The sequence below is a fragment of the Strigops habroptila genome, unplaced genomic scaffold (genome assembly GCF_004027225.2).
Source record: "Strigops habroptila isolate Jane unplaced genomic scaffold, bStrHab1.2.pri NW_022045577.1_ctg1, whole genome shotgun sequence".
Taxonomy (NCBI): domain Eukaryota; kingdom Metazoa; phylum Chordata; class Aves; order Psittaciformes; family Psittacidae; genus Strigops; species Strigops habroptila.
In genome coordinates, this window is record NW_022651059.1 from 259544 (window position 1) to 283125 (window position 23582).

Here is a 23582-nt window from a genome sequence, read left to right on the forward strand (position 1 = left end):
CCCAGTGCTTTCCATCATCCCAGTGCTCCCACTGCTTCCCAGTTCATCCCAGTGTATCCCAGTGCTTCCCAGTTCATCCCAGTGCATCCCAGTGCTCCCAGTGCTTCCCAGTTCATCCCAGTGCATCCCAGTGCTTCCCAGTGCATCCCAGTGCTCCCAGTGCTTGCCAGTGCATCCCAGTGCCCCTCAGTGCTTCCCAGTTCATCCCAGTGCATCCCAGTGCTTCCCAGTTCATCCCAGTGCATCCCACTGCTCCCAGTGCTTCCCAGTTCATCCCAGTGCATCCCAGTGCTTCCCAGTGCATCCCAGTGCTCCCAGTGCATCCCAGTGCCGCTCAGTGCTTCCCAGTGCATCCCAGTGCTCCCAATGTATCCCGGTTCATCCCAGTGTATCTCAGTGCCCCCCAGTGCATCCCAGTGCCCCCCAGTGCTCCCAGCTCATCCCAGTTCATCCCAATGCATCCCCGTTCCCCCAATGCCCCCCAGTGCTTCCCAGTTCATCCCAGTGCATCCCAGTGCTCCCCAGTTCATCCCAGTGCATCCCAATGCATCCCCGTTCCCCCAATGCCCCCCAGTTCATCCCAGTGCATCCCAGTGCCCCCCAGTGCATCCCAGAGCATCCCAGTTCATCCCAGCACTCACCCGGGGTCCTCCTGGAAGAGTTGGGGGGGGGCCCGGCCGGGCTGGGGGCTCCAATCCACAATGAGGATCCTGGGGAGGACACAGTAGTTTGGGGGTGCAGCACCCCTATAGCATTCCCTATAGCATCCCCTATAGCATCCCCCATAGCATCCCCTATAGCATCCCCCATAGCACTCTTAGAGCAACGCTATAGCACCTCCACAGCACCCAAATCCCCCCCAGATCCCCCCCGGGGACCTCCATACCCCCTACTGCCCCCATAGGCCCCATACCCCCCTATAGCCCCAAACCCCCCCATACCCCTCATAGCCCCCATACCCCCCATATCCCTCATAGCCCCCATACCCCCCATATCCCCCCATACGCCCCATATCCCCCATACCCCTCATAGCCCCCATACCCCCCATAGTCCCCATACCCCCCTATAGCCCCCATAGCCCCCATAGACCCCTCACCGCTGCAGCCCGTGTCTCTGGGCTGCTCGGGCCGCGCTGCCAATGGGGCTGCTCGTGGGGCCGGGACCCGAGTGCTGGGGGGGGCTGTGGGGACAGCACGGGCCCTATAGCACCATAGGGCAGCCCCTACAGCGCCCCTATAGCACCGTAGGGCAGGTGCTATAGCGCTCCTGTGGCACCATAGGGCAACACTAGAGCACCTGTAGAGCACCCCTATAGTGTCCCTATAGCCTGCTCTATAACACTATAATGCTGCTACAGATACATACAATCTTCTATATGGGGACCCTATAAGGGGTGGAAACAATCTACTGGGACTCGGGGGTCCATAGGGGCTGGGGGGTGGTCTAAGGGGCCCAGGGATGCCGTAGGCTCTGAGCGTGTATATGGGGTGTCCATAAAGGTTAAAATGTGTCTATGGGGGTCCATAAGATCTGGGGAGGCCCGTACGGCTCGGGGGGCTCTAAACGGCTCTATGGGTGTCTATAGGGGTCGAGGGGCTCTATGGCAGAGAGTCTATAGGGGCTCAGGGCTCTATGGGGGGGCTCTGTGGAGACTTTATACGGGTTTGCGGTCTGTATAGGGATCTCAGGGGTTTTATATATGTCTATAGAACATCTATATGGTTTCCATAGGGTGTCTATAGGGTGCCTATAGGGTCCGTACCGCAGCAGCACCAGCCCGTTGCGCAGGTCCCCGCTCAGCACCTTCTGCTGCAGCTCCAGCAGCGACCCCAGAGCCAAGGACAGGCCCTGAGGGGACCCCAAAGCATCCATAGGGGACCCCAAAACTCCCCATAAGCAACCCAAACCCCCATAGGGGACCCCAAACCACCCCATAGGGACCCCAAACCCCCCACAGGGACCCCAAAGCATCCATAGTGACCCCAAACCCTCATGGGGATCCCAAAACCCCCATAGGGACCCCAAAACATCTATAGGGATCCCAAAACCCATAGAAAACTCCAAACCCCATAGGGAGCCCAAACCCCCATAGGGACCCCAAACCACCCCATAGGCACCCCAAAACCCCCATAGGAACCCCAAATACCCCATAGGGACCCCAAACGCCCCCATAGGGACCCCAAACACCCCATAGGGACCCCAAGCCACCCTATAGGGACCCCAAAACACTCCCTAGAGATCCCAAATCCCGGGTGCACTCACCGGGGGGGCCGGGGGGGGGCGCTGCTGCTCCATCTGCTCCTGCAACGTGGGGCTGGGGACCCCAAAACCCTTCAGGGACCCCCCAAAACCCCCTCAGGGACCCCCAAGTCCCCCCCTAAGGACCCCAAAACCCCTTCAGAGACCCCCCCAAACCCCTTCAAGACCCCCCAAACCCCCATAGGGACCCCCCAAACCCTTCAGGGATCCCAAACCCCCCCCAAGGACCCCAAAACCCCCTCAGGGACCCCCCCAAACCCTTCAGGACCCCCCAAGACCCCCAAGGACCCCCCAACCTTTGCAGCAGCAGCAGCTCCTCATCGGTGGCCGGGCGACACTGAGAGCGAGAGGTGCCATAAGGGACCCCAATAGCCCCCAATATCAATGGGGGGGACCCTAAAACAAGGGGGGACCCCTCAAATGCAGGGGGGGGTCCCCATGTCTTACCTCCACTCGCACACAGCGTTGCACCAGCCCCAGCTCTTCCAGTGCTGCCCAAGCCACCGACAGCGGCTTCGGCTCCCCCTCAGTGCTACGGGTGAAGGGGGGGGTCAATGGACCCCAATATCCAAGGGGGGACCCCAATATCATGGGGGGAGAGACCCAGGGTTTGGGGGTACCTGTGAGCATCATCATAGACCAGCCCTGTCCCAGTGGGGGCTGCTGCTTCTGCACCTAGGTCCTGGTATGGGCAGGGATATGGGGGTCAGGGGGGGTACCCCAAGATCTATGGGTCGTGTCCCCCACAAAAGACCCTGGTATTGGGGTGCCCCCCCCATCTCCCAGTGGACCCAAGTGTTGGGGTAACCCCCCCGTCTCCCAATGGACCCAAGTGTTGGGGTGCCCCCCCTCATCTCCCAATGGACCCAAGTGTTGGGGTGCCCCCCTCATCTCCCAATGGACCCTGGTATTGGGGTGCCCCCCCCATCTCCCAATGGACCCAAGTGTTGGGGTGCCCACCCCCATCTCCCAAAGGACCCAACTATTAGGGTACCCCCCCAAGGGAGCCCCCCATAAGGGACACAGAGGATCCCCCCTCAAAACACCCAAGTATTGGGGTGCCCCCCCAGGGTACCCCCCCCAAAGAACCCAGTTATTGGGCTGCCCCCCAACCCCCAAGACACCCCCATATCCATCCCAGGTATTGGGGTGCCCCCGCCCAAAGGGACACCAGCTTCAAGGGCCCCAGGAGACCCCCAAACCCCCTCCAAAGGACCCAGCTATAGGGGTGCCCCCCGCCCCGCCCCTTTCCCAAAGCCCCGCCCACTTCCCCCGAGGCCCCGCCCACCAGCCGCTGTAGCTCCGCCTCCAGCCCCTCCCGTCGGCTCCGGGCCCGGCCGCGGCGCTTGGCCTCGGGGAGCCCCCCCCTCGGGGGCGGGGCGCGGCGCCCCGCGCGGCCCTGGGCGGGGCCACGTCAGGCACAAACCACGCCTACACGCTCAAACCCCGCCCCTCTCTCTCAAGCCCCACCCCTTCCCTCATAGCACCGCCCACCCCGCTCAAACCCCGCTCCTTCCCTCATAGCCACGCCCACCCCGCTCAAACCACGCCCATCTCATCTCCCGCCCTCCGCCCCGCCCACCCGCTGTAACCCCGCCCACTGCCGCCAGAGCCCCGCCCACCTCCCATGTAACCCCGCCCACCCGCTCAAGTCCCGCCCACTTCCCCATAACCCCGCCCACCGCCCCAGCTCAAGCCCCGCCCCTTCTCACCATGGCAGCCGGGGGGGGGGGATCAAGCGCCGCGCGGGGGGGCCTGGGGAGGGGCAACGGGTTGAGGAGAGACCGGGAACGGGGGAGAACGGGAACAAGGAGCCCGGTAGGGAACGGGGGGGGAACCAGCGGGAGGAGCCCGGGGCATGGCACCGGGGCCGGGAATGGAGGGAGGAAGCGGAGGGATCGCCGGGGCCGGGAGAGAGGCACAGCGGCCCGCGGCTGCAGCGGGACCGGGGGGGGGGGGAGCGGAAGGGTTCGGGGGGGCCCCGGAACGGGATCGGGGGGAACCGGGAGCGGCCGCGCTCACCTGCAGCCCCGCTGGCGCCGGGCGCACGATGATGACGTCAGGGGCGGGATTGAGACAGGAGCGAGGCAAGGGGCGGGGCTTAGCAAAAGGCGAAGCGCGGCATTCGCGGGGCGACACCACGTGATACACTGACTGAGCTGCCATCTTGGGTGCGCCCCACTGGAGGCCGCCATCTTGGGTGTACCCTACTGGAGGCCGCCATCTTGGAGCCTACTATAGTGTATTATGGGAGGGGGCACCCTTTTGCACAGGCATTTTAGGGTGGGTCCCCCCCACCCCGACCCACCCGGGGGGGACACAACCCCCTCCCCAGGCCCTCCCGCACCCCCCAAATAACGAGTCCTGAGCCTGGGTCCGTTTGTGATACCAAACTGTAATGGAGGCCCCACCCCCTCCCCAGTTAGAGCTGGGGGCTGAGGCTGGGGGGGGCTGCTGCAGAGGTTGGGGGGGGCACGTAACTACCCTCGGGGCCCCCCAGAAAGGGGCTGGTGTGGGGAAATGGCAGGAGGTGTCCGGAGAGCACGAGGGGGCCGAGGGCGTAGAGAGCAGCTGGGTCCTCAGGGGGGGGCTGTGGGGGAGCCGGAGGGGGCAGGGGGGGCCCCCCCATGGCCTCTGCCCCCAACCCCCCGGTGCTGCTGCCCCCCCCTTGACGCCGTTTCTTCCCCTTGGCCGAGACTTTGCGGTTCCTGGTCTGGATCCCGTCCTTGCGCATGGCTAGGGGCCGGTTCACCTGCGGGGGGGGGAGGAAACAGGGGTTGAGGGGGGGGTCTGGAGCCCCCCCATAGTGATACGGACCCCCCCCATCACCACTGAACCCAATGTGGTCCCCCATATCCCCCCCAATGGCTGAGGGACCCTGGGGTTTGGGAAGGAACCATGCAACTTGGGGGGGGATGCAGGGGTTTGAGGGGTACCCCTGGCTCCGGGGGGGGTCCGGGGGGGCCCCTCACCCGGTGCAGTTTGTAGTAGAGACCACAGGCGTTGCAGACAGGGTCTCCGCGGGGGCTGCGGCGCCAGAGGGTGGTGGTGCTGGTCTGGCAGTTGCTGCAGACGGTGCCGGCGCGTTTACTCACCAGCTGGGGGGGGCAAACAGGGGGTCAGAGGGGGGCTAAGAGGGGTTATGGGGGTCTAGGAAGGGTTTGGGGGGGCCTAGAAGGAGTTTCATGGGGAGTTGGGGGAAGTCAAGGGGTCTAGGAAGGGTTTGGGGGGGATTTGAGGGTTCTAGGAAGGGTTTGGAGGCAGGTTAAAGATTTGGGGGGGGATTGGGGGGGCCTAGAAGAAGTTATGGGGGTCTAGAAAGGGCTTGGAGGGGTGTAGGAGGGGTTTTGGGGGGATTTGTGGGTTCTAGAGAGGTTTCGGGGGGATTTGGGGGTTCTAGAAGGGGTTTCGGGGGGATTTGTGGTTTCTAGGAGGGCTTTAGAGGCAGCTTGAAAGGGTTTGGGGAGCCTAGAAGAGGTTATGGGGGTTTAGGAAGGGTTTGGAGGGGTGTAGGAGGGGTTTGGAGAGGTTTTGGGGGGGTTGGGGAGGGTTTGGGGGGGACCTAGGGGGAATAGAGGGGGGGTGGGGTGGAAGGGGAGATGTGGGGCTCTGGGGGACTAATGAGGAGGTTTGGGGGGACTGGGAAGGGTTTGGGGGGGCTGAAGGGGGCTCGGGGGGGAATTGGGGCTGGAAAGGGGCGTGGCTTAGGGCGAGGGGCGTGGCTATCATACTGGGGGGCGTGGCTTAGCAGAGGGGGCGTGGCTACCTGGTGCACGGCCTCAGCCGCCATCTTGGGCGTGCCCATGATGTGGGCGACGGGGGGAGCTGGGTGGGGGGGGTCCGGGATGTTTTGGGTGGTTTTAGGGTGCGTTTTGGGGTGGTTTTAGGATGTTTTGGGCTGTTTTTAGGGTGTTTGGGGGGATTTTAGGGTGTTCGGGGTGGTTTTAGGGTCTTTTGTGGTCTCACCAGGCGCTTCTTGGGGCGGATGAGGGGCCGGTTGTGCCCGTTGAGGCGGTGGTACAGCCCGCAGGCGTTGCAGAGGTAATGGCCGGTCCCGTCCCGCCGCCAAAGCGGCGTCGCCGTCGCTCCGCAGTTCACGCACTCCCGCGCCTCTGCCCAGTACAGACCAGTATGGACCAGTATAGACCAATACGGACCAGTACAGACCCCCACCAACCCCCTGCAGGCTGCTCTAAGGCAGCCCATACACCCCCATTTCACACCCTCTGCTCCATATCCACCAGTATAAACCAGTACACACCAGTACATACCAACGCAACCCACCTTGGACCAGCATACACTAGTGCAAACCATTACACGCTGATGCAAAGCAGTGTAACATACTCTAATGCACCCCAGCATGCACCCCCAATTCACACACGCTGCCCAATATCCACCAGTATAAACCAGTATGGACCAGTATAAACCAGTATGAATCAGTACAAATCAGTATGGACCAGCATAAGCCAGTCGGGACCAACATACGCTAGTGGAAACCACTATATACCGGTATAAGACACTATAATGCACCACAGCATGCACCCCCAATTCACACACCGCCTAACATCCCCCAGTATAAACCAGTATGGATCAGTATAAGCCAATTTGGACCAGCATAAAGTAGTTCGGACCAGTATACACTAATACAAACCAGTGTACACCAGTATAAGGTACTAACGCACCCCAGCCCACCCCTCAGCCTGAGCCTCCAGTTCACACATTCAACCCAATGGCAACCAATGTAGACCAGTTTGCACCAGTATAAACCAGTTTGGACTAGTATAGACCAACATAAACCAGTATAGACTAGCCCCGACCAGTATATACCAGGATAATGCACCGTGTGCTCCAGCACACGGCCCAGTGTGCGCCCCCAGCTCACTCACTCTCACCATTATGAACCAGTAAAGACCAGTAAAAACCACTATAGGCCAACACAGATTCTTACACAACACTAACGACCAGTATAAACCAATACAGACCACTATACAGCATACATGAATTATTAAAGACCAAGATGCGCCCCAGTATAGACCAGTAGAAACCAGTATGCACCCCAGTATCCTCCCCAGTTCATACACTTCCATGCCCATGCCCATCACAGCCCAATATGAACCAGTACAGCCCAGTATGGACCAGTATGGACAGCAGTATGAACCAGTGCAGCCCAGTACGGACCAGTACAGATGCCAACATGAACCAGTATGAACCAGTACAGCCCAGTATGGATACCAATATGGATCAGTACAGGCCAATACAGACCAGTACAGCCCGGTATGGACACCAGTATGGACCAGTATGAACCAGTACAACCCCCCCAGCCCCCCCAGTAGGTGACTCACCGCAGGGCTGGGGGGCGCTGGGGGGCAGGAGGGGCCCCGGCGGGGGGGGGCTGCCCCGGGGGGGCTGCAGCAGCTCCAGGAACCGGGGGGGCTCCGGGGGGGGGGCAGCCCAGGGGGGGCCCCCCAATGACCCCCCCTCGGCCCAGGGCACCAGCGACAGGCGGCCTGGGGGGGGACGGGACAGCAGTGAGAGGGGGACACAACATGGGGGGATATGGGGATGGGGGGGGGGGGACAAGGATTGGGGGGGTACAGGGAGGGATATTGGAGGTCCCTGGGAGGGGACAAGGACTTGGGGGGGGCCCTGGGGCGGGTGGGGGCATGGGGACAAAGGGGGGGCTATGGGAGAACATTGGGTTGGGACTTTGGGGAGGTCCTGGGGGGGGGACACAAGGACATGGGGGGGATATGGAGGGACAAGGGGAAGGGAATTGGGGACCCGGGGGGGGGATAAGGGGGACACAGAAGGACAAAGGGGGGGCCATTGTGTTACCTGGGGGGGGATATGGGGCCAGCAGCCCCCCTGCCTCCAGCCCTTCAGCCCCCCCCAGCCCCAGGAAGGCTCCGGCCTCATCTCCAAAGGGGGGGACCCCTTCGGGCCCCCCCAACGCCACCAAGTCCATGGGGGGCCCCGGACACCTGTAAGGCCTGTGGGGGACAGAGACACCCCCCCCGCAAAATCAGCTTCTTGGACCCCCCAAAACCAACTCCCCCCCCCCCCCCGCCCCCCATAGGGGTGTATTGGGGGGGGGTCACTGACCTGGCGCCGTCGTCCTGTGTCACCCGGCTCTGACTGACGGACACACAGACACGGGGGGGGGGGCCCCTGCCCTGGGGTTGGGCAAAGGGGGCGTGGCCTCAGCTCACCCCCCCTTAAAAATGGGGGGGGCCACCCAGACATTAGGGCCCCATTGGGGATAATGGGGGTGAGGGGGGAGTTGGGGTCAGGACCCCCCCCATCAATAGGTGTCTATGGGGGGGAATGCAGGGTTGGGGAGGGGGTTACTGGGTGACGGGGGGGTGGGAAATGGGGTGTCCCCCCCCCCCCGGTAACGTCCCCGCGGCTGCTGGGCACTGATAAGGGTTTATCTGATACTGGGGTGGCGGCGGTTGGGGGCGGGGGGGGCAGTGACCCCCCCCCCGGTGTCTTATCAGCTCCAGCCAGAGAGGGGAACCCCCCCCCTGCAGCAATATGGTAGGACCCACATAAACAGCAGCCGGAATGGGGAGAGAAGGGTAAAAAGCGGGATTTTGGGGCAAAAAGAGGGAGATTTGGGCAAAAATTGGGGGTTTTGAGGGGAAAATCGGGGGTTTTGGGCAAAAAATTCACTTTTTGGACAGAAAAATGGGGATTTTGAGCGAGATTTGGGTGGTTTTGGCCTTGAAATGAGTGTTTTTAAGGGGGAAATGGAGGCGGGAGGCCCAAATTTGGAGGTTTTCTCAACTCAAATTGGGAAATTTGAGTGCCAAATTCCCACACTTCCACACAAAATGGCTACTTTTGGCCTCGAAATTGTTCATTTTTGGCCACAAAAGTGGGTTTTTCACTGAATTTTGGGGTTTCTGCTCCAAAATTGGCTTTTTTACCCTCAAAACGGCGGTTTTCCACCTAAAATTGGGGCTTATCCACCTAAAATCAATGTTTTCCATTCGGGATTGGGAGTTTCAGACCCCAAAAGGAGCATTTTCAGCTCAAAATGAAGCATGTTCTGCCCCACATTCATTGGTTTGGCACCAAAATGCAACTTTTCATCCTAGAATGAGACTTTTCAGGCCTGAAAACTGTATTTTCAGCCCCAAAATCCAGCTTTTTCCACACAAATTGAGAGATTTGCAGCCAAAAATGGGCATTTTCTTCTTTTCGAACCCCCAAATCATCATTTTCCAGCCCAAAATGAGGCTTTTCCATCCCTCACCTCAGTTTTGGGCTCAAATCCGGTGCTTTCGGGTCCCCTCTGTGGCTTTTTCACCCCCATCATCATGTCTTCGCCCCCAAAATCGCCGTTTTTAGCCCCAAATTGGACATTTCCGGGGTCAAAATGTCCATTTTCACCATTTTTGGCCCCATTTTGGGGGTTGGGGGGGGGGGGCACCCATACAACTGGGTGCCCCCCCCCCCAAGGCACTAGGCTCCCCTCCCCAAAGGGGACCCCATCAATGGGGGCTCATTGGGGGCTCAAGGAGGGGGCCGCAGGGCGCTGGGGGGGGGGCAGAGCCGGTAGCAATGGGGTGTCCAGGTCGAAGTTGGGGGGGGGCCGGGCCCCCCCTTGTGGTGGTGGTGGGGTCAGCTCCATTGGGCCGAAGAAGTAGGGGTGCAGCAGGGCCTGGGAGATGGGGGGGGGGTCATGGGACTCATGTGAGACCCCCCAGATCCCCTGTGGGACACCCCCCACCCAGAGACCGCCCCCATGACCCCTGCAGGCCCCCCCAAACCCCCCTCCCATTCTGTGGGACCCCAATGGGATCACCCCCAGCCCCCCCAGGACCCCCCTAACCCCTCCTCAGTACCACCATTACTCCCTCCGTAACGCCCTATAGCCCCCCCCGCGAACCCCCATTACCCCCCATAACCCTCCCACAATTCCCAGTACCCCCCATAACCCCTCCACAACCCCCATTACACTCCATAACCCCCCCCCAGGACCCCCATTACCAGCCATAATCCCTCCATGTCCCCCCATTACCGTGCCACGACCCCATATCTCTCTCTCAGGACCCCCTTTACCCCCCGTCCATGTCCCCCCATAATCCCCTCACCCTCAGAGCCCCCACATAACGCCCCCCATGTCCCCCCATTAGCCCCTCACAACCCCAATTACCCCCCATAACCTCCCCATGACCCCCCCAGGACCCCCATTACCCTCCCCATAACCCCCTCCATGTCCTCTCGTTACCCCCCCATACCACCTCCTCAGGACCCCCATTATCCTCCCTCCATGTCCCCCCATAACCCACCCCTCCCATGACCCTCATAGCCCCCCCCATAACCTCCTCCATGTCCCCCCATTACGCCCCCATTCCTCCCCCCAGGACCCCCATTACCCCCTCTCCATATCCCCCCTCATGACCCTCATAGCCCCCCCATAACCCCCTCCATGTCCCCCCATTACCCCCCCATACCCCCCCCCAGGACCCCCATTACCCCCCTACGACCTCATAACTCTCCCTCAGGACCCCCATTACCCCCGCTCCATGACCCTCATAGCCCCCCCCATAACCCCTGCCATGTCCCCATTACCCCCCCATACCCCCCTCAGGACCCCCATTACCCCCTCTCCATATCCCCCCATAACCCCCCTCATGACTCTTATAGCCCCCCCATAACCCCCTCCATGTCCCCCTATTACTCCCCCATACCCCCCCCCCAGGACCCCCATTAACCCCCCACGACCCCATAACTCCCCGTCAAGACCCCCATTACCCCCCCTCCATACTCCCCATAACCCCCTCCATGTCTCCCCATTACGCCCCCATACCCCCCCCCAGACCCCCATTACCGCCCCCCGACCCCATAACTCCCGCTCAGGACCCCCATTACCTCCCCTCCATATCTCCCCCTCCATAACCCCCCATAACCCCCTCCATGTCCCCTCATTACCCCCCCATACCCCCCCAGGACCCCCAATACCCCCCCTCCATGTCCCCCCATTACCCCCCCCTCCATTAACCTTCCCCCCCCCCCCCGACCCCACGTGACCCCCCGCGCGCGCACCTGCTCTGCGCGCGGCCGCCGCGCCGGGGGGAGGCGCAGGAGGCGCCGCAGCAGGTCCCGCGCGAGCGGCCCCGCCCCCGGCACGAGCTGCTCCAGCGGCGCGGGCGCCCAGCGCGCGAAACGCAGCTTCGGGTAGTCGGGCAGCGCGCGCAGCTCCTGCGGGGCACGTGACACCCATCGATCACCCCATCGATCCCCACTGATCACCCATCGATCACCATTGACCGCCCACTGATCCCCATTGACCGACAGTGACAGCCATTGACCGCCCATTGACCCCTATTGACCGACAGTGACCCCCAGCGACGGACAAGGGAACTGCAGCTTCGGGTAGTCAGGCAGCGGGCGCAGCTCCTGCGGGACACGCGACACCCATCGATTCCCATTGACCGCCCATTGATCACTCATCTATCCCCACTGACCGCCCATTGATCCCCATCGACCGACAGTGACAGCCATTGACCGCCCATTGACCCCTATTGACCGACAGTGTCCCCCAGCGAGGGACAAGGAAACTGCAGCTTCGGGTAGTCGGGCAGCGCGTGTAGCTGCTGCGGGACACGTGACACGCATTGATCACCCATCGATCCCCATTGATCACCCATCGATCCCCATTGACCGCCCATTGAGCTGTATTGACCGACAGTGCCCCCCTCCGAGGGACAAGGGAACTGCAGCTTCGGGTAGTCAGGCAGCGCACATAGCTCCTGCAGGACCACGTGACACCCATTGATCACCCATTGACAGCCATTGATCCCTATTGACCGATAGTGACAGCCATTGACCCCTATTGACAGCCACTGACCCCTATTGACCACTATTGATCCGTATTGACCCCTATTGAGCGCCATTGATCCCTATTGACCGACAGTGCCCCCCAGCAAGGGTCAAGGGAACTGCAGCTTCGCGTTGTCGGGCAGCGCGTGCAGCTCCTGCGGGGCCGCGTGACACCCAGTGACCTCCCCCTCCCTCGTTGATCACCCGTTGACAACCATTGATCCCTATTGCCAGACATTGACCACCCATTGACCCCTATTGACCAACAGTGATCCCCAGCAAGGCACAGGTAGCTGCAGCTTTGGGTAGTCAAGCAGCACGTGCAGCTCCTGCAGGGCAGGGATCCGCATTGTTCCCCTCCGTTGACCAACAGTGACTGCCATTAATCAGCATTGTACCCCCACTGACCAATGGCAACCCCCCATTGAGCCCCCCTTTAATCAACAGGGACCCCCATACCCGCATTGACTGCTCTTTGGCCAACAGTGACCCCATTGACTACCATTGTACCCCTATTGACCAACAGCGACACCCCCATTGACCAACTGTGACTGAGCGTGACTGACACTGACCCCCCCATTGACCTCCTGTTGACCAATAGTGGCCCCCACTGACCATCGTTGTACCACCATTGACCAACGGCAACCCCCATTGACCCCCCATTGGCCACCAGGGGCCCACACTGACCACCATTGGGGCCCCTATTGACCAACAGTGATCCTCCACTGACCAACAGTGACTGACAGTGACCCCCCTTTAACCACACATTGACCAACAGTGATCCCCATCCACCACAATTGTACCCCCAGTGACCAACAGTGACCTCCTCCATTGACCCCTCATTGACCAAGACAAACCCCCATTGACTGCTCGTTGACCAACACTGACTCCATTGACCACCACTGTACCCCCACTGACCAACACGAACCCTCATTGACCCCCCATTGACCACCAGGGACCCCCACTGACTACCATTGACCCCCCATTGACCACCAGGGACCCCCATTGACCACCCATTGACCAACAGTGATCCCTGTTGACCACTGTTGTACCCCCATTGAGCCTCCAGTGACCACCATTGTGGGACAGGGACCTGCAGTGTGGAACAAGGACCCCAGTGTGGAACACTCCATCCATCCCAGTCCATCCCAGTCCCTCCCAGTGCTCCCAGTCCCCGGTGCTCACAGGCCAGGCGCTGGGGCTGGGGGTGCCGAGTGCTCGCAGGACACAGCAGAGCTGCTCGATGTCATTGTCTCCCGGGAACAGCGGTGACAGGTTCAGCAGCTCCCCAAAGATGCAGCCCACGGCCCTGCAGGGGGGGTCCCAACATCAGGGGGGTTCCCCCATATAGGGGGGTCCCCAATTTAGACCACAGAGAGCCCAGTTTTGGGGTGACCACTCACCATATATCAACCCCTTCATCATAGTCGCGGGCGCCATAGAGCAGCTCAGGGGCTCGATACCACCTAAAGAACAGCAAAACGGGGGTCAATGGGGGGACCCTGATACCCAGGGGGGATCCACAATGCCGGGGGGGTCTCGGTACCTGGTGGCCACTTGGTGGCTATAGGGCCGGGTGCAGGGGGGTCCCAGCACTCGCGCCAGCCCCATGTCCCCCAGCTTAAGGCGGCCGCGGGCGTCCAGCAGCAGGTTTGCTGGCTTCAGGTCCTGCATTGGGGGGGGGACACGGATACTGGGGGGGGGAACACCCCCAGGTCTTGGGGTACCCCCTGAGCCCCCCCTCAGCCTTGAAGCCCCTCCCATAAACTCCTGTATCTGCCTCAAAGTCCTGGCCTCCCCCCCCCCCAGGCTTAGGTCATCCCATTTTGGGGTGTCCCCCCCATCTCCCAGCTCCTCCTCCCCAGTTTCAGGGTCCCCCCATTTTGGGGTCCCCCCCCCACCTGCTGGCCCCATCTCCTCTAGTTTCAGGGCGTGTCCCCCCCAACTCCTGGGTACCCCTAATTCTGGTATCCCCCCTCTCCCCTCCCCCCAGTTTTGGGTTCCCCCAGTTTCAGGGTCCTACCCAATTCTGGTGTTCCTCCCCCCAGTTCCTGGGCCCCCCCATTTTGGGGTGTACCCCCCATCTCCCACCTCCTCCTCCCCAGTTTCAGGGTCCCCCCATTTGTTTCAGGGTCCTACCCAATTCTGGTGTTCCTCCCCCCAGTTCCTGGGCCCCCCCATTTTGGGCATCCCCCCCCATCTCCCACTTCTCCCTCCCCAGCTTCATGCCCCCTCCCCCCAGTTTTGAGTTCCTCCATTTTGGAGTGGCCCCCCCATCTCTCGTCTCACCCCCCCCATTTTGGGGTGCCCCCCCCCAGTCTCATGGCCCCCCCCCCATTTTTGGGTGCCCCCCTTACTCTGTGCATCACGTGGTGCCGGTGGCAGTGGCTGAGCCCCCGCAGGGTCATGGCGAGCAGTGCTCGCACCCGGGGGGGGGACAACGGCGCCGGGGCCGAGCGCAGGAGCCCCCCCAGGTCCCCGACCAGCAGCTCCAGCGCCAGGACCACGGCGGGACCCGCGGCGAACACCGCCCCCAGGCGGACAACCTGGGAACGGCACCGGGAGGGGGGGGGGTCAGCACCAGGGACAGCGCCAGCAGCGGGGCAATGGGGGGTCAGCACCGCGGACAGCGCCCTCGGGCGGACAACGACAGCGGTGGGGGGGCACCCGAGGCTGGGGGGATCCCCTGAAACTGAGGGGGTTTGGGAGGGACAACATGTGGGGGGCAGCCATAGGTGTTAGAAGGGGAGGGATCTGGGGGGGGAACAGGAGTTTGGGGGAACTCTGACATTGGGAGGGACCCCAACATATGGGGGCATCAATAGGTGTCAGAAAAGGAGGGTATAAAGGTATCTGGGGGGGGAATAGGATTTTGGGGGGACACCATCACTAAAAGGGACCCCAACGTATGGGGAGCACCTATAGGTGTCAGAAGGAGAGCGTACAAAGGTATACAGGGGGGGGACAGGAATTTGGGGGGACCTCAACATTGGGAAGGACCCCAAAACTGGCGGTAGCTAGCATTAGGGGGTCCCAACATTGGGGGTCACCCCAAAAGTGGAGAGACACGGTGTTGGGGGTGGGCACACTGAAAATTCCCCACCCCAAAACTGAGGGATGGAAACAGGAGTTTGAGGGGACCTCAACATTAAGGGAGTACACAAAGGTGCCTGGGGGGGCACCGATACCTGAGCGACACCCCTATATTGTGCTATAGTACAACCTTGCTATGGGTTTGGGGGAGTTTAAGGCACTTTGGGGGGCACCCCAACATAGGGGGGCACAAAAGCATCTCGGGGGGATCCCAGCATGTAGGAAGGACCCCTATATCCTATTGGGGGAGAAGCCTGGGTTGGATATAAGAGGTTTAGGGGGGGTTATAGCGAGTTGGGGGCCCCCAATATCTCAGGGGAGGACACGTACATGTGGGTGCTCCTCGATGTGGCGCAGGGCCTTGATCTCACGCAGGGTCTGGGGGGGGAGCCCGTCCTCGGGGCGCCGCAAAGGGACCTTCTTCAGCGCCACCAGCTCCCCGGTCTGCAGGGACAAAGAGAGGGTTTGGGGGGGGTTAAATGGGGGTGTTCAGGGGGACCCCATTGCATAGAGCCCCATAGAGCACCCCAGGGACCCGCTCAGAGGCACCAGAACCATCACAAAGGAGCCAGATCCTGCCCTAAAAAGACCTAAATGCCCTCTAAATGGACCCAGACCCCCCCAACAGAGACCCGACACCCCCAAAGCACCCAGATCCCCCCCGCAGAGGCCCCAGATCCCCCCATAGAGGCCCCAGTTTCCCCCCAGAGGCACCAGAACCCTCCCAAAGGCCCCAGGTCCCCCCCAACAGAGACCATAGACCCCCCCAAGCACCCAGATCCCCCCCAGTAGAGACCCAACACCCCCAAAGCACCCAGATTCCCCCCCAAAGGACCCAGATCCCCCCCTATAGAGACCCCAACCCCCCCAAAGGACCAAATCCCCCCAATAGAGACCCCAGACCCCACCAAAAGGACCCAGATCCCCCCCAACAGAGACCATAGACCCCCCTCAAGCACCCAGATCCCCACTAAAAGGAGCCAGATCTCACCATAGAGGTTCCAGTTCCTTCCCAGGGGCCCCAGAACCCACCCAAAGGCCCCAGATCCCCCCCAATAGAGACCATAGACCCCCCCCAAGCACCCAAATGACCCTTTATAGGCCCCTGATTCCCCCCCCACCCTCAGGCCGCAGCTCCCCGAGCCCCATAGAGCCCCACAGAGCCCGGCCCGCACCTTCCTGTCCTTGGCCTTGAAGACGACGCCGTGAGCGCCCTCCCCGATGCGGCCCAGCACGATGTACTGGTCCATACTGGGGGCACTGGGACGCGGAGGGCGCGCAGGGTGTTGTGGGATACTGGAGGACCGACCCCCTCCGGCCCACAGTGCACCGCGCGCCACGCCCCCTGACGACGAGGCCACGCCCCCTAGCAACAAAGCCTCGCCCCTAGTAACAAGGCCACGCACCCTGGCAACAGCGGCCAGTGTTGCCTGGCAACGCGCCCACGCCCCTAACAACCAGACCACGCCCCTAGCAGTCAAGCCGCGCCCCCTTCAAATAGTTTAGCTCCTAGCAACCAGGCCACGCCCCTTAACAACAAGACCACGCCCCTACGCACAAGGCCACGCCCCGAATCGGACAAGCCACGCCCCCCTCTCCCATCATCTCCCGCGCCCCAACAACCACATCCCGCCCTTAGCAACGGCGGCCCCTCCCTCCGCCGCCATTTGGGCGCGCCGCGTTCTGATTGGCCAGCCCGTCTGCGCGGGGAGGGAGAGCGGGAGCTGATTGGTCAGTGCGGAGGCTCCGCCCCCTTTCTCTCTCTCCCCCCCCCTCCCCGCGTCCCCTCAGCGCGGCGGCGCCGGGTGAGGTTCGGGCCCGGGGGGCTGCGGGACCGGGGCGGGGGGAACCGGGAGGTCCCGGGGCGGCGCCGCCGATCCCCGCTCCGTGCCCCCGCGATGGCGGCGCTGCCGCCGCGGGAGTTCGCGGCTCAGGTGCTGCCCGGGTGCGTGGTGCCGACGGCGAGGCAGGGCCTGGCTCAGCTCTGGCCGCTGCTGCTGCTCTGCCTCGGAGCGCGGCTGCTGCACCGGCTGCGTGAGTATGGGGGGTTTTGGGGGGGACACCAGCATGGGGGGGGGCAGGAGGGTAAAGGGGACCCAGACATGGGGGAGGGGGTGTCACACATATGGGGGGGTCACCCATGGGTTGAGGGGGGGGGACACATGGAGCGGATCATCCATTCACCCGTCATAGGGGGGTTCACCCATGGGTTGGGGTGGGTGACACTATGGTGGGGGGTCTGTGTGTGCCCCCCCTCCGCTGCCCCTTTTGGTCGTGCCCCGGGGGGGGGATCCCGCATTCACCCCTGTATTGGAGTGGGTTACACCATTGGGGAGGTGTGTGGGGGTGTCCCCCCCTTCCGCTGCCCCTTTAGCCATGCCCGGGGGGGGATCCCCCATTCATCCCTGTATTGGAGTGGGTTACACCATTGGGGCGGGGGTGGGGGGTGTGTCTCACCCCTGTGTGTGTGTGTCCCCCCTTCGCTGACCCTTTGGCCATATCCGGTGAGGGGGGATCCTCATCCATTCACCCATCATTGAGGGGGGGGGCTCACTCATGGGTTGGGTGTGCGGCCCTATTGAAGGGGGGAGGGTCTGTGTATGTGTGTCCCCCCACTCTAACCGCAGTGGTCTCGGCCCCCCCCCCCCCCCCCCAGCGCTGCCGCGGGGCGGGAAGCACGCGGGCGCGGCGGCGGGGGGGCTGCTCGCGCTGCACCACTTCTTCGGCGCGCACGCGCTGTGGGTGGCGCTGCTCAGCGCGCTCTGCGCGCTCACCCTCGCGCTCAGCCGCGCGCGCCGCCAGCGCGGGCTCTGCCTGGCCCTGGCCGCGCTCTGCTACCTGCTGCTGGGGTACGGGGGGTACGGGGGGACATGGGGGGTATGAGGGGCAATGGGGGGGATGTGCTCTGCTACCTGCTGCTGGGGTACGGGGGGTACGGGGGGACATGGTGGGTTATGGGGGGAAATGGGGGGGACGTGCTCTGCTACCTGCTGCTGGGGTATGGGGGGTACGGGGGGTATGGGGGGCAATGGGGATTATGGGGGGCAATGGGGGTATGGGGGGGACGTGCTCTGCTACCTGCTGCTGGGGTACCCGGGACATTGGGGGTATGGGGGGCAATGGGGGATATGGGGCGTATAGGGAGCAATGGGGGGATATGGGAGGACATGGGCTGTGTGGGACATGGGGCACATGGGGGGGATGTGCTCTGCTACCTGCTGCTGGGGTAATGGGGGGACATGGGGATATGGGGGGTATGGGGGGACATGGGGGTTGTGGGGAACATGGAGGGTCATGGGGATGGGGGGTATGGGGGGGGATGTGCTCTGCTACCTGCTGCTGGGGTATGGGTGGATATGGGGGACATGGGGGCAATGGGGGGCTATGGGGGGTCATGGGGGTTATGGGGGGGATGTGCTCTGCTACCTGCTGCTGGGGTAACGGGGCTATGGGGGGACATGGGGGCTATGGGGGGACATGAGGGGTATGGGGCGGGACATGGTCTGCTACCTGCTGTTGGGGTAATGGGGGGCTATGGGGGGCAGTGGGGGGTATGGGACGATATGGGGGTATTTGGGGCTGTGGGGGGGATGTGGTCTGCTACCTGCTGCTGGGGTATGGGGGGTCATGGAGGGTCATGGGGCTGGGGGGCAATGGGGGACATGGGGAGCTATGGGGGGACGTGGGGGCTATGGGGGGGCTGTGCTCCGCTACGTGCTGCTGGGGTACGGGGGGCAATGGGGAGACATGGGGGGTATAGGGGGCTATGGGGGAGACTGGGGGTGCTGGGAACTGGAGCAGGGGGTCACTGGGATGCACTGGGATGAACTGGGAGCTCCCCTTTCCCGCAGGGAGCTGCACATGGTGGACACGGTGACCTGGCACAAGATGAGAGGTGAGACCCCCCCCCCTTGCCGTGCCCCCTCTACCTTTAGCCCCCATGTTTGGGACCCCCCACTTTGGGTCCATCACCCCCCCTTTGTCCCCCCCTGACTCTGCGGGGGGGGTGCAGGGGCGCAGATGGTGGTGGCCATGAAGGCCGTGTCCCTCGGCTTCGACCTGGACCGGGGGGGCGCAGGGGGGGCGGGGGGGGAGCCGACCCCCGCCCAGGTCCTGGGGTACCTCTGCTCACCCGGCTCCGTCGTCTTCGGGCCCTGGGAGCCCTTCGGGGCCTATCTACGGGCAGTGGAGGGGCCCCCCCTGGTACGTGGGGCATGGGGGGACATGGGGGGCAATGAGGGGCACAAGGACACTAAGGGATATGGGGGGCATTGAGGCATTGGGGGACATGGGGAACGTAAGGACATTGGGGTGATGGGGACATGGGGGGCATTGGGAGGGAATGGGGACTTGGGGGGGAATGGGGACATGGGGGGCATTGGGGGCACAAGGACATTGGGGGGCATTGGCGGGGACAAGGGCATTGTGGGGCATTGGCAGGAATGGGGACATGGGGGACATTGGTGGGCACAAGGACATTGGAAGGGATGGGGACATGGAGGGGTATTGAGGCTTTGGGGGACATTGAGAGGCACAGAGATATTGGGGTGCGGGGGCATTGGGGGACATGGGGGGACATTGGGGGTCACAGGGACATGGGGGGCATTGGGGTACATGGGGGGACTGGAGGCACAAGGGCATTGGGGGGGTGCAGGGACACTGGGGTGCAATGGGGACATTGGGTTTTGGGGGGTCTGGGGGGGTGTTGGGTGTTAAAGGGGGTGTCAGTGTTTTGGGGTCCCCCCCCAGAGCGCGGCCTGGGCCCGCAAGGGGCTGCGCAGCCTGGGCCTGGCCCTGCTCTGCCTCCTGGTGTCCACGTGCCTGGCGCCCTTCCTGTTCTCCTGCCTCCTGCCGCTGTACGGAGCCCGCGCCCTGCAACAGTGAGACCCCAGAACACCCTGAGACACCCCAAAACCACCCTGAACCATCTCCAAACACCCTAAACCACCCCAAATCCACCCCGAAACACCCCCAAAACACCCTGAACCACCCCAAAACACCCTGAGACACCCCAAAACACCCTGAGACACCCCAAAACCACCCCGAAACACCCCCAAACCAGCCTGAACCACCCCAAAACACCCTGAAACATCCCCAAAACACCCTGAACCACCCCAAAACCACCCCGAAACACCCTCAAAATACCCTGAAACACCCCAAACCACCCTGAAGCACCCCCAAAACACCCTGAAACACCCCAAAACCACCCTAAAACACCGCCAAAACACCCCATAACACCCCAAAACCACTCTGAAACACCCCCAAAACACCCTGAACCACCCCCAAACACCCTAAAACCACCCCAAAACACCCCCAAAACACCCTGAAACAACCCACAACCACCCTGAAACACCCCAAAACCACCCTAAAACACCACCAAAACACCCCAAAACCACTCTGAAACACCCCAAAACCGCTCTGAAGCACCCCCAAAACCACCCCAAAACACCCTTCCTGTTCTCATGCCACCGTACGGAGCCTGTGCCCTGCAGCAGTGAGACCCCAAAAACACTCTGAAACACCCCCCAAAACACCCAAACCTCCCCTGAAACACCCCGAAAACCCCCTATACCACCCCAAAATGCCCTGAACCCCCCCGTCGGAACCCCCAAACCTTCCCAAGTGACTGTCGCTGTTTTCCTTGGTGCTGCCCAGGAGCGTCTTGGCCAGGTGAGGGGGGCACAATGGGGGGAATTGGGGGGGACATGGGGGGTATTGGGGCGCAGTTGGGGGCCATGTGGGGGTGTAGGGATATGGGATGGGGAGAGAGGGGTGAGACACAGGGACCTGTAGTGATGGAGGATGTTGAGGGGGGCACAGAGGGGTTATGGGGGTGCAGGGACATGGGGGGCAGTTTGGGGGGGGGATGAAGATGGGGGATGCTGTGTTGGGGACAGAAGGGACCTCAATGTGTGTGTGACCCCCAATCCCCCCCATATCGTTCTCTGTCCCCAACCCCTTATCCCTCCCTCTCTCCTGTGTCCTTCAACTGCCCCATGTCCCCCATTGTCCCTGTGCCCCCCATCTCCCCCCATTGTCCCTGTGCCCCCCATGTCCCCCCATGTCCCCGCTGCAGGTGGCTCCACGCCTACGAGAGCGCCCTCTCCTTCCACTTCAGCAACTACTTTGTGGCGTTCCTGTCGGAGGCCACGGCCACGTTGAGCGGCTCCGGAGCCTCCGTGCGCCACGACCACCTCCACTGGTGAGCACTGGGAGCACTGGGAAGGGGGGGGGGACACACACTGGGGGACACCCCCAGTGACATGAACACCCCCCCCCCAAAGGGACCTGGCGGTGTCGCGGCCGCTGCGTGTGGAGCTGCCGCGCTCCATGGCTGATGTGGTGACCAACTGGAACCTGCCCATGTCCCGCTGGCTGCACACATGTGAGGGGCTGGGAGGGACTGGGATATACTGGGAGGAGACTGGAGGGAGACTGGGGGGCACTGGGATATACTTGGGGCAGAATTGGGAGTCATTGGGGGGGGCGACTGGGATATACTCAGGGCACTGGGGGGACACGGATATATTGGGATGGACTGGGGGCTGCTGGGAGGAGATGGGGGAGTCATAATGGAGAAACTGGGATGGACTGGAATGGACTGGGGAGAGAGTGGAATATACTGGGAGGACACAGGGATGTATTGGGAGGGACTGGGGTTCATACAGGAGGAACTGGGATATACTGGAATGGACTGAGGGGCGTTGGGTGGGGACTAGGATATACTGGGATGAACTGGAGAGGGACCTGGATATACTAGGGGGGAAATGGGAGTCAGGGAGTGGACTGGGATATACTGGGGGGACTAGGAGGGTGTTACTGGGTTAACTGGTGTCACTGGTGCAGACGTGTTCCAGACTGCGCGGCGCTTGGGGACCTTCGCGGCCGTGCTGGGGACGTACGCAGCCAGTGCCCTCCTGCACGTGAGACCTGGGACCCCCAACCCCCCCGGGACCCCCAAATCACTCCTCTGGGACCCCAAACCCCCCCTGACCCTTTGTGTGTCCCCCCCTCTGTGTCCCTGCAGGGCCTCAGCTTCCATTTGGCTGCTGTCCTGCTCTCCCTGGGCCTCATCACCTACACTGAGCACAGTCAGTGCTGGCCCTTTAAGGCTGGGGGCGGGGCTAGGGCGTGTGGGGGGGGCCAAGAGAATGGGGCGGGGTCAATGGGCCGGGTGGAGCTCGAAAAGGTGGGCGGGGCTTAAAGGGAGAGGGTGGAGTTTGAGGCGTGTGGGTGGGGCTAAGAGCAGGTGGGACCTTGGGGGAGTGGGCGGGGCTACATGGAAGGCACTGATTGGGCGGGGCTAACAGGGGGCGGAGCCTTGAGGGATGGGTGGAGCTTAACCATGAATGACAGCTGTGTTATGTGGGTGGGGCTAAACAACCCATGGGCGGGGCTAAAGTTGATGGGCGGAGCTTGCATGCCCCATTGACACCTATAGGAGGGTGGGCGGGGCCAATACTGACTCCACCCTCCCCCGTGTGGGGGGCCTTCCCCTTTGCAGTGCTGCGGCAGCGCCTGGCCGCCATCTTTGATGCCTGTGTCCTGTCCAAGCGCTGCCCCCCCAGCTGCTCCCACCGGCACAAGGATGTGAGTGATGGGGATGGGGGGTCCCTATGTGGTGTTTATGGGGTGTTGGGTGGTCCCTATGGGCTCTTTATGGAGTGTTTGGGGTCCTTATGGGGGGTTGGGGGTCCCTGTGGGGTCCTTATGGGGGGTTGGGGGTCCCTATGGGGTCTTTATGGAGTGTCTGGGGTGCCTATGGGGTCTTTATGGAGTCTTTGGGGTGCCTATGCGGTCATTATGGGGTGTTGGGTGTCCCTATGGGGTCCCTGTGGGGTGTTGGGGGATCCGTATGTGGTCCTTATAGGGTGTTGGGGGTCCCTTGGGTGCCCCCCACCCTCTGTGACCCCCCCTTTTCCCCCCAGGCTCTATGGGTGCGGGCGCTGAATGGAGCTCTGGGCGCCATCGCCCTCTTCCATCTCTCCTACCTGGGTGCTCTGTTCGACATGGAGGCTGATGACACCATCGAGGAACAGGTGGGACCCCAAACCCCCTCCCCCCCCCCCCAAACAAGGAGGCTTCAGCGTGTGGGGTGCCCCCCAACCCATCTTATGTGTCCCCCCGTTAAGGGCTATGGGATGTCCTACACCATCCGCAAGTGGTCGGAGCTGAACTGGGCGAGCCATTGGGTGACACTGGGCTGCTGGGTGCTGGCCCGGCTGCTGCGTTGAGGCCACTGGGAGATACTGGGAGGAACAGGGGACCATAGAGTGGCTCCTCTCTATGGTTCCCCCCCAGCCTCAGCGCGGGAGGAAGTGACATCACGTGGCCGCTCTAGGACCAATAAAGCCTCAACTCGGTGGTTCATGGCTTTACCCACCAGCCAATGGGAGCGC

At 62.4% G+C, this 23582-nt stretch overlaps 4 protein-coding genes across 4 annotated transcripts; 1 reads left to right on the top strand and 3 right to left on the bottom strand.

The window, feature by feature from the left end:
• Positions 1 to 621: 621 nt before the first annotated feature.
• Positions 622 to 4425, bottom strand: LOC115602837 (polyamine deacetylase HDAC10-like). The gene is made up of 9 exons (XM_030474265.1): positions 4282 to 4425; positions 3548 to 3658; positions 2880 to 2941; positions 2707 to 2791; positions 2556 to 2596; positions 2263 to 2314; positions 1763 to 1848; positions 1097 to 1180; positions 622 to 710 (listed from the first exon to the last, which is right to left on the bottom strand). Exons 1-9 carry the CDS (start codon positions 4423 to 4425, stop codon positions 638 to 640), a joined length of 738 nt encoding a protein of 245 aa, XP_030330125.1. The 3' UTR covers positions 622 to 637.
• Positions 4426 to 4634: 209 nt separating this feature from the next.
• Positions 4635 to 9691, bottom strand: GATA1 (GATA binding protein 1). The gene is made up of 7 exons (XM_030474300.1): positions 9518 to 9691; positions 8362 to 8432; positions 8095 to 8249; positions 7602 to 7766; positions 6226 to 6371; positions 5232 to 5357; positions 4635 to 5011 (listed from the first exon to the last, which is right to left on the bottom strand). Exons 1-7 carry the CDS (start codon positions 9581 to 9583, stop codon positions 4682 to 4684), a joined length of 1059 nt encoding a protein of 352 aa, XP_030330160.1. The 5' UTR covers positions 9584 to 9691; the 3' UTR covers positions 4635 to 4681.
• CDK20 (cyclin dependent kinase 20) lies at positions 9583 to 16507 on the bottom strand. The gene is made up of 8 exons (XM_030474301.1): positions 16359 to 16507; positions 15514 to 15627; positions 14448 to 14636; positions 13637 to 13758; positions 13494 to 13556; positions 13276 to 13399; positions 11314 to 11469; positions 9583 to 9925 (listed from the first exon to the last, which is right to left on the bottom strand). Exons 1-8 carry the CDS (start codon positions 16431 to 16433, stop codon positions 9767 to 9769), a joined length of 1002 nt encoding a protein of 333 aa, XP_030330161.1. The 5' UTR covers positions 16434 to 16507; the 3' UTR covers positions 9583 to 9766.
• A 434-nt stretch (positions 16508 to 16941) lies between these two features.
• On the top strand, positions 16942 to 23553 carry PORCN (porcupine O-acyltransferase). The gene is made up of 13 exons (XM_030474302.2): positions 16942 to 17217; positions 17840 to 18032; positions 19035 to 19078; positions 19196 to 19386; positions 19933 to 20063; positions 20839 to 20853; positions 21260 to 21385; positions 21468 to 21568; positions 22030 to 22106; positions 22211 to 22274; positions 22688 to 22773; positions 23112 to 23222; positions 23316 to 23553. The coding sequence occupies exons 1-13, from the start codon at positions 17082 to 17084 to the stop codon at positions 23415 to 23417; spliced, it is 1377 nt and encodes a 458-aa protein (XP_030330162.1). The 5' UTR covers positions 16942 to 17081; the 3' UTR covers positions 23418 to 23553.
• The last annotated feature ends 29 nt before the right edge of the window (positions 23554 to 23582 follow it).

Excerpts from the sequence above, each read along its gene's own strand:
- CDK20 (XM_030474301.1), bottom strand. The coding sequence starts at position 16,433 with ATGGACCAGTACATCGTGCTGGGCCGCATCGGGGAGGGCGCTCACGGC. Across the intron at positions 14,637-15,513 it reads ACATCGAGGAGCACCCACAT|GTTGTCCGCCTGGGGGCGGT; the intron begins GTACGTGTCCTC and ends TGCCGTTCCCAG. Across the intron at positions 13,400-13,493 it reads GATGAAGGGGTTGATATATG|GGCCGTGGGCTGCATCTTTG; the intron begins GTGAGTGGTCAC and ends CCCCCCCTGCAG.
- GATA1 (XM_030474300.1), bottom strand. The coding sequence starts at position 9,583 with ATGATGATGGGGGTGAAAAAGCCACAGAGGGGACCCGAAAGCACCGGA. Across the intron at positions 8,250-8,361 it reads ACACAGGACGACGGCGCCAG|GCCTTACAGGTGTCCGGGGC; the intron begins GTCAGTGACCCC and ends TGTCCCCCACAG. Across the intron at positions 5,358-6,225 it reads TCCGCCCCAAGAAGCGCCTG|CTGGTGAGTAAACGCGCCGG; the intron begins GTGAGACCACAA and ends TGCCCCCCCCAG.
- LOC115602837 (XM_030474265.1), bottom strand. The coding sequence starts at position 4,425 with ATGGCAGCTCAGTCAGTGTATCACGTGGTGTCGCCCCGCGAATGCCGC. Across the intron at positions 2,792-2,879 it reads GTCTATGATGATGCTCACAG|CACTGAGGGGGAGCCGAAGC; the intron begins GTACCCCCAAAC and ends CTTCACCCGTAG. Across the intron at positions 2,597-2,706 it reads AACGCTGTGTGCGAGTGGAG|TGTCGCCCGGCCACCGATGA; the intron begins GTAAGACATGGG and ends TCTCGCTCTCAG.
- PORCN (XM_030474302.2), top strand. The coding sequence starts at position 17,082 with ATGGCGGCGCTGCCGCCGCGGGAGTTCGCGGCTCAGGTGCTGCCCGGG. Across the intron at positions 19,079-19,195 it reads GACCTGGCACAAGATGAGAG|GGGCGCAGATGGTGGTGGCC; the intron begins GTGAGACCCCCC and ends GGGGGGGTGCAG. Across the intron at positions 23,223-23,315 it reads ATGACACCATCGAGGAACAG|GGCTATGGGATGTCCTACAC; the intron begins GTGGGACCCCAA and ends CCCCCCGTTAAG.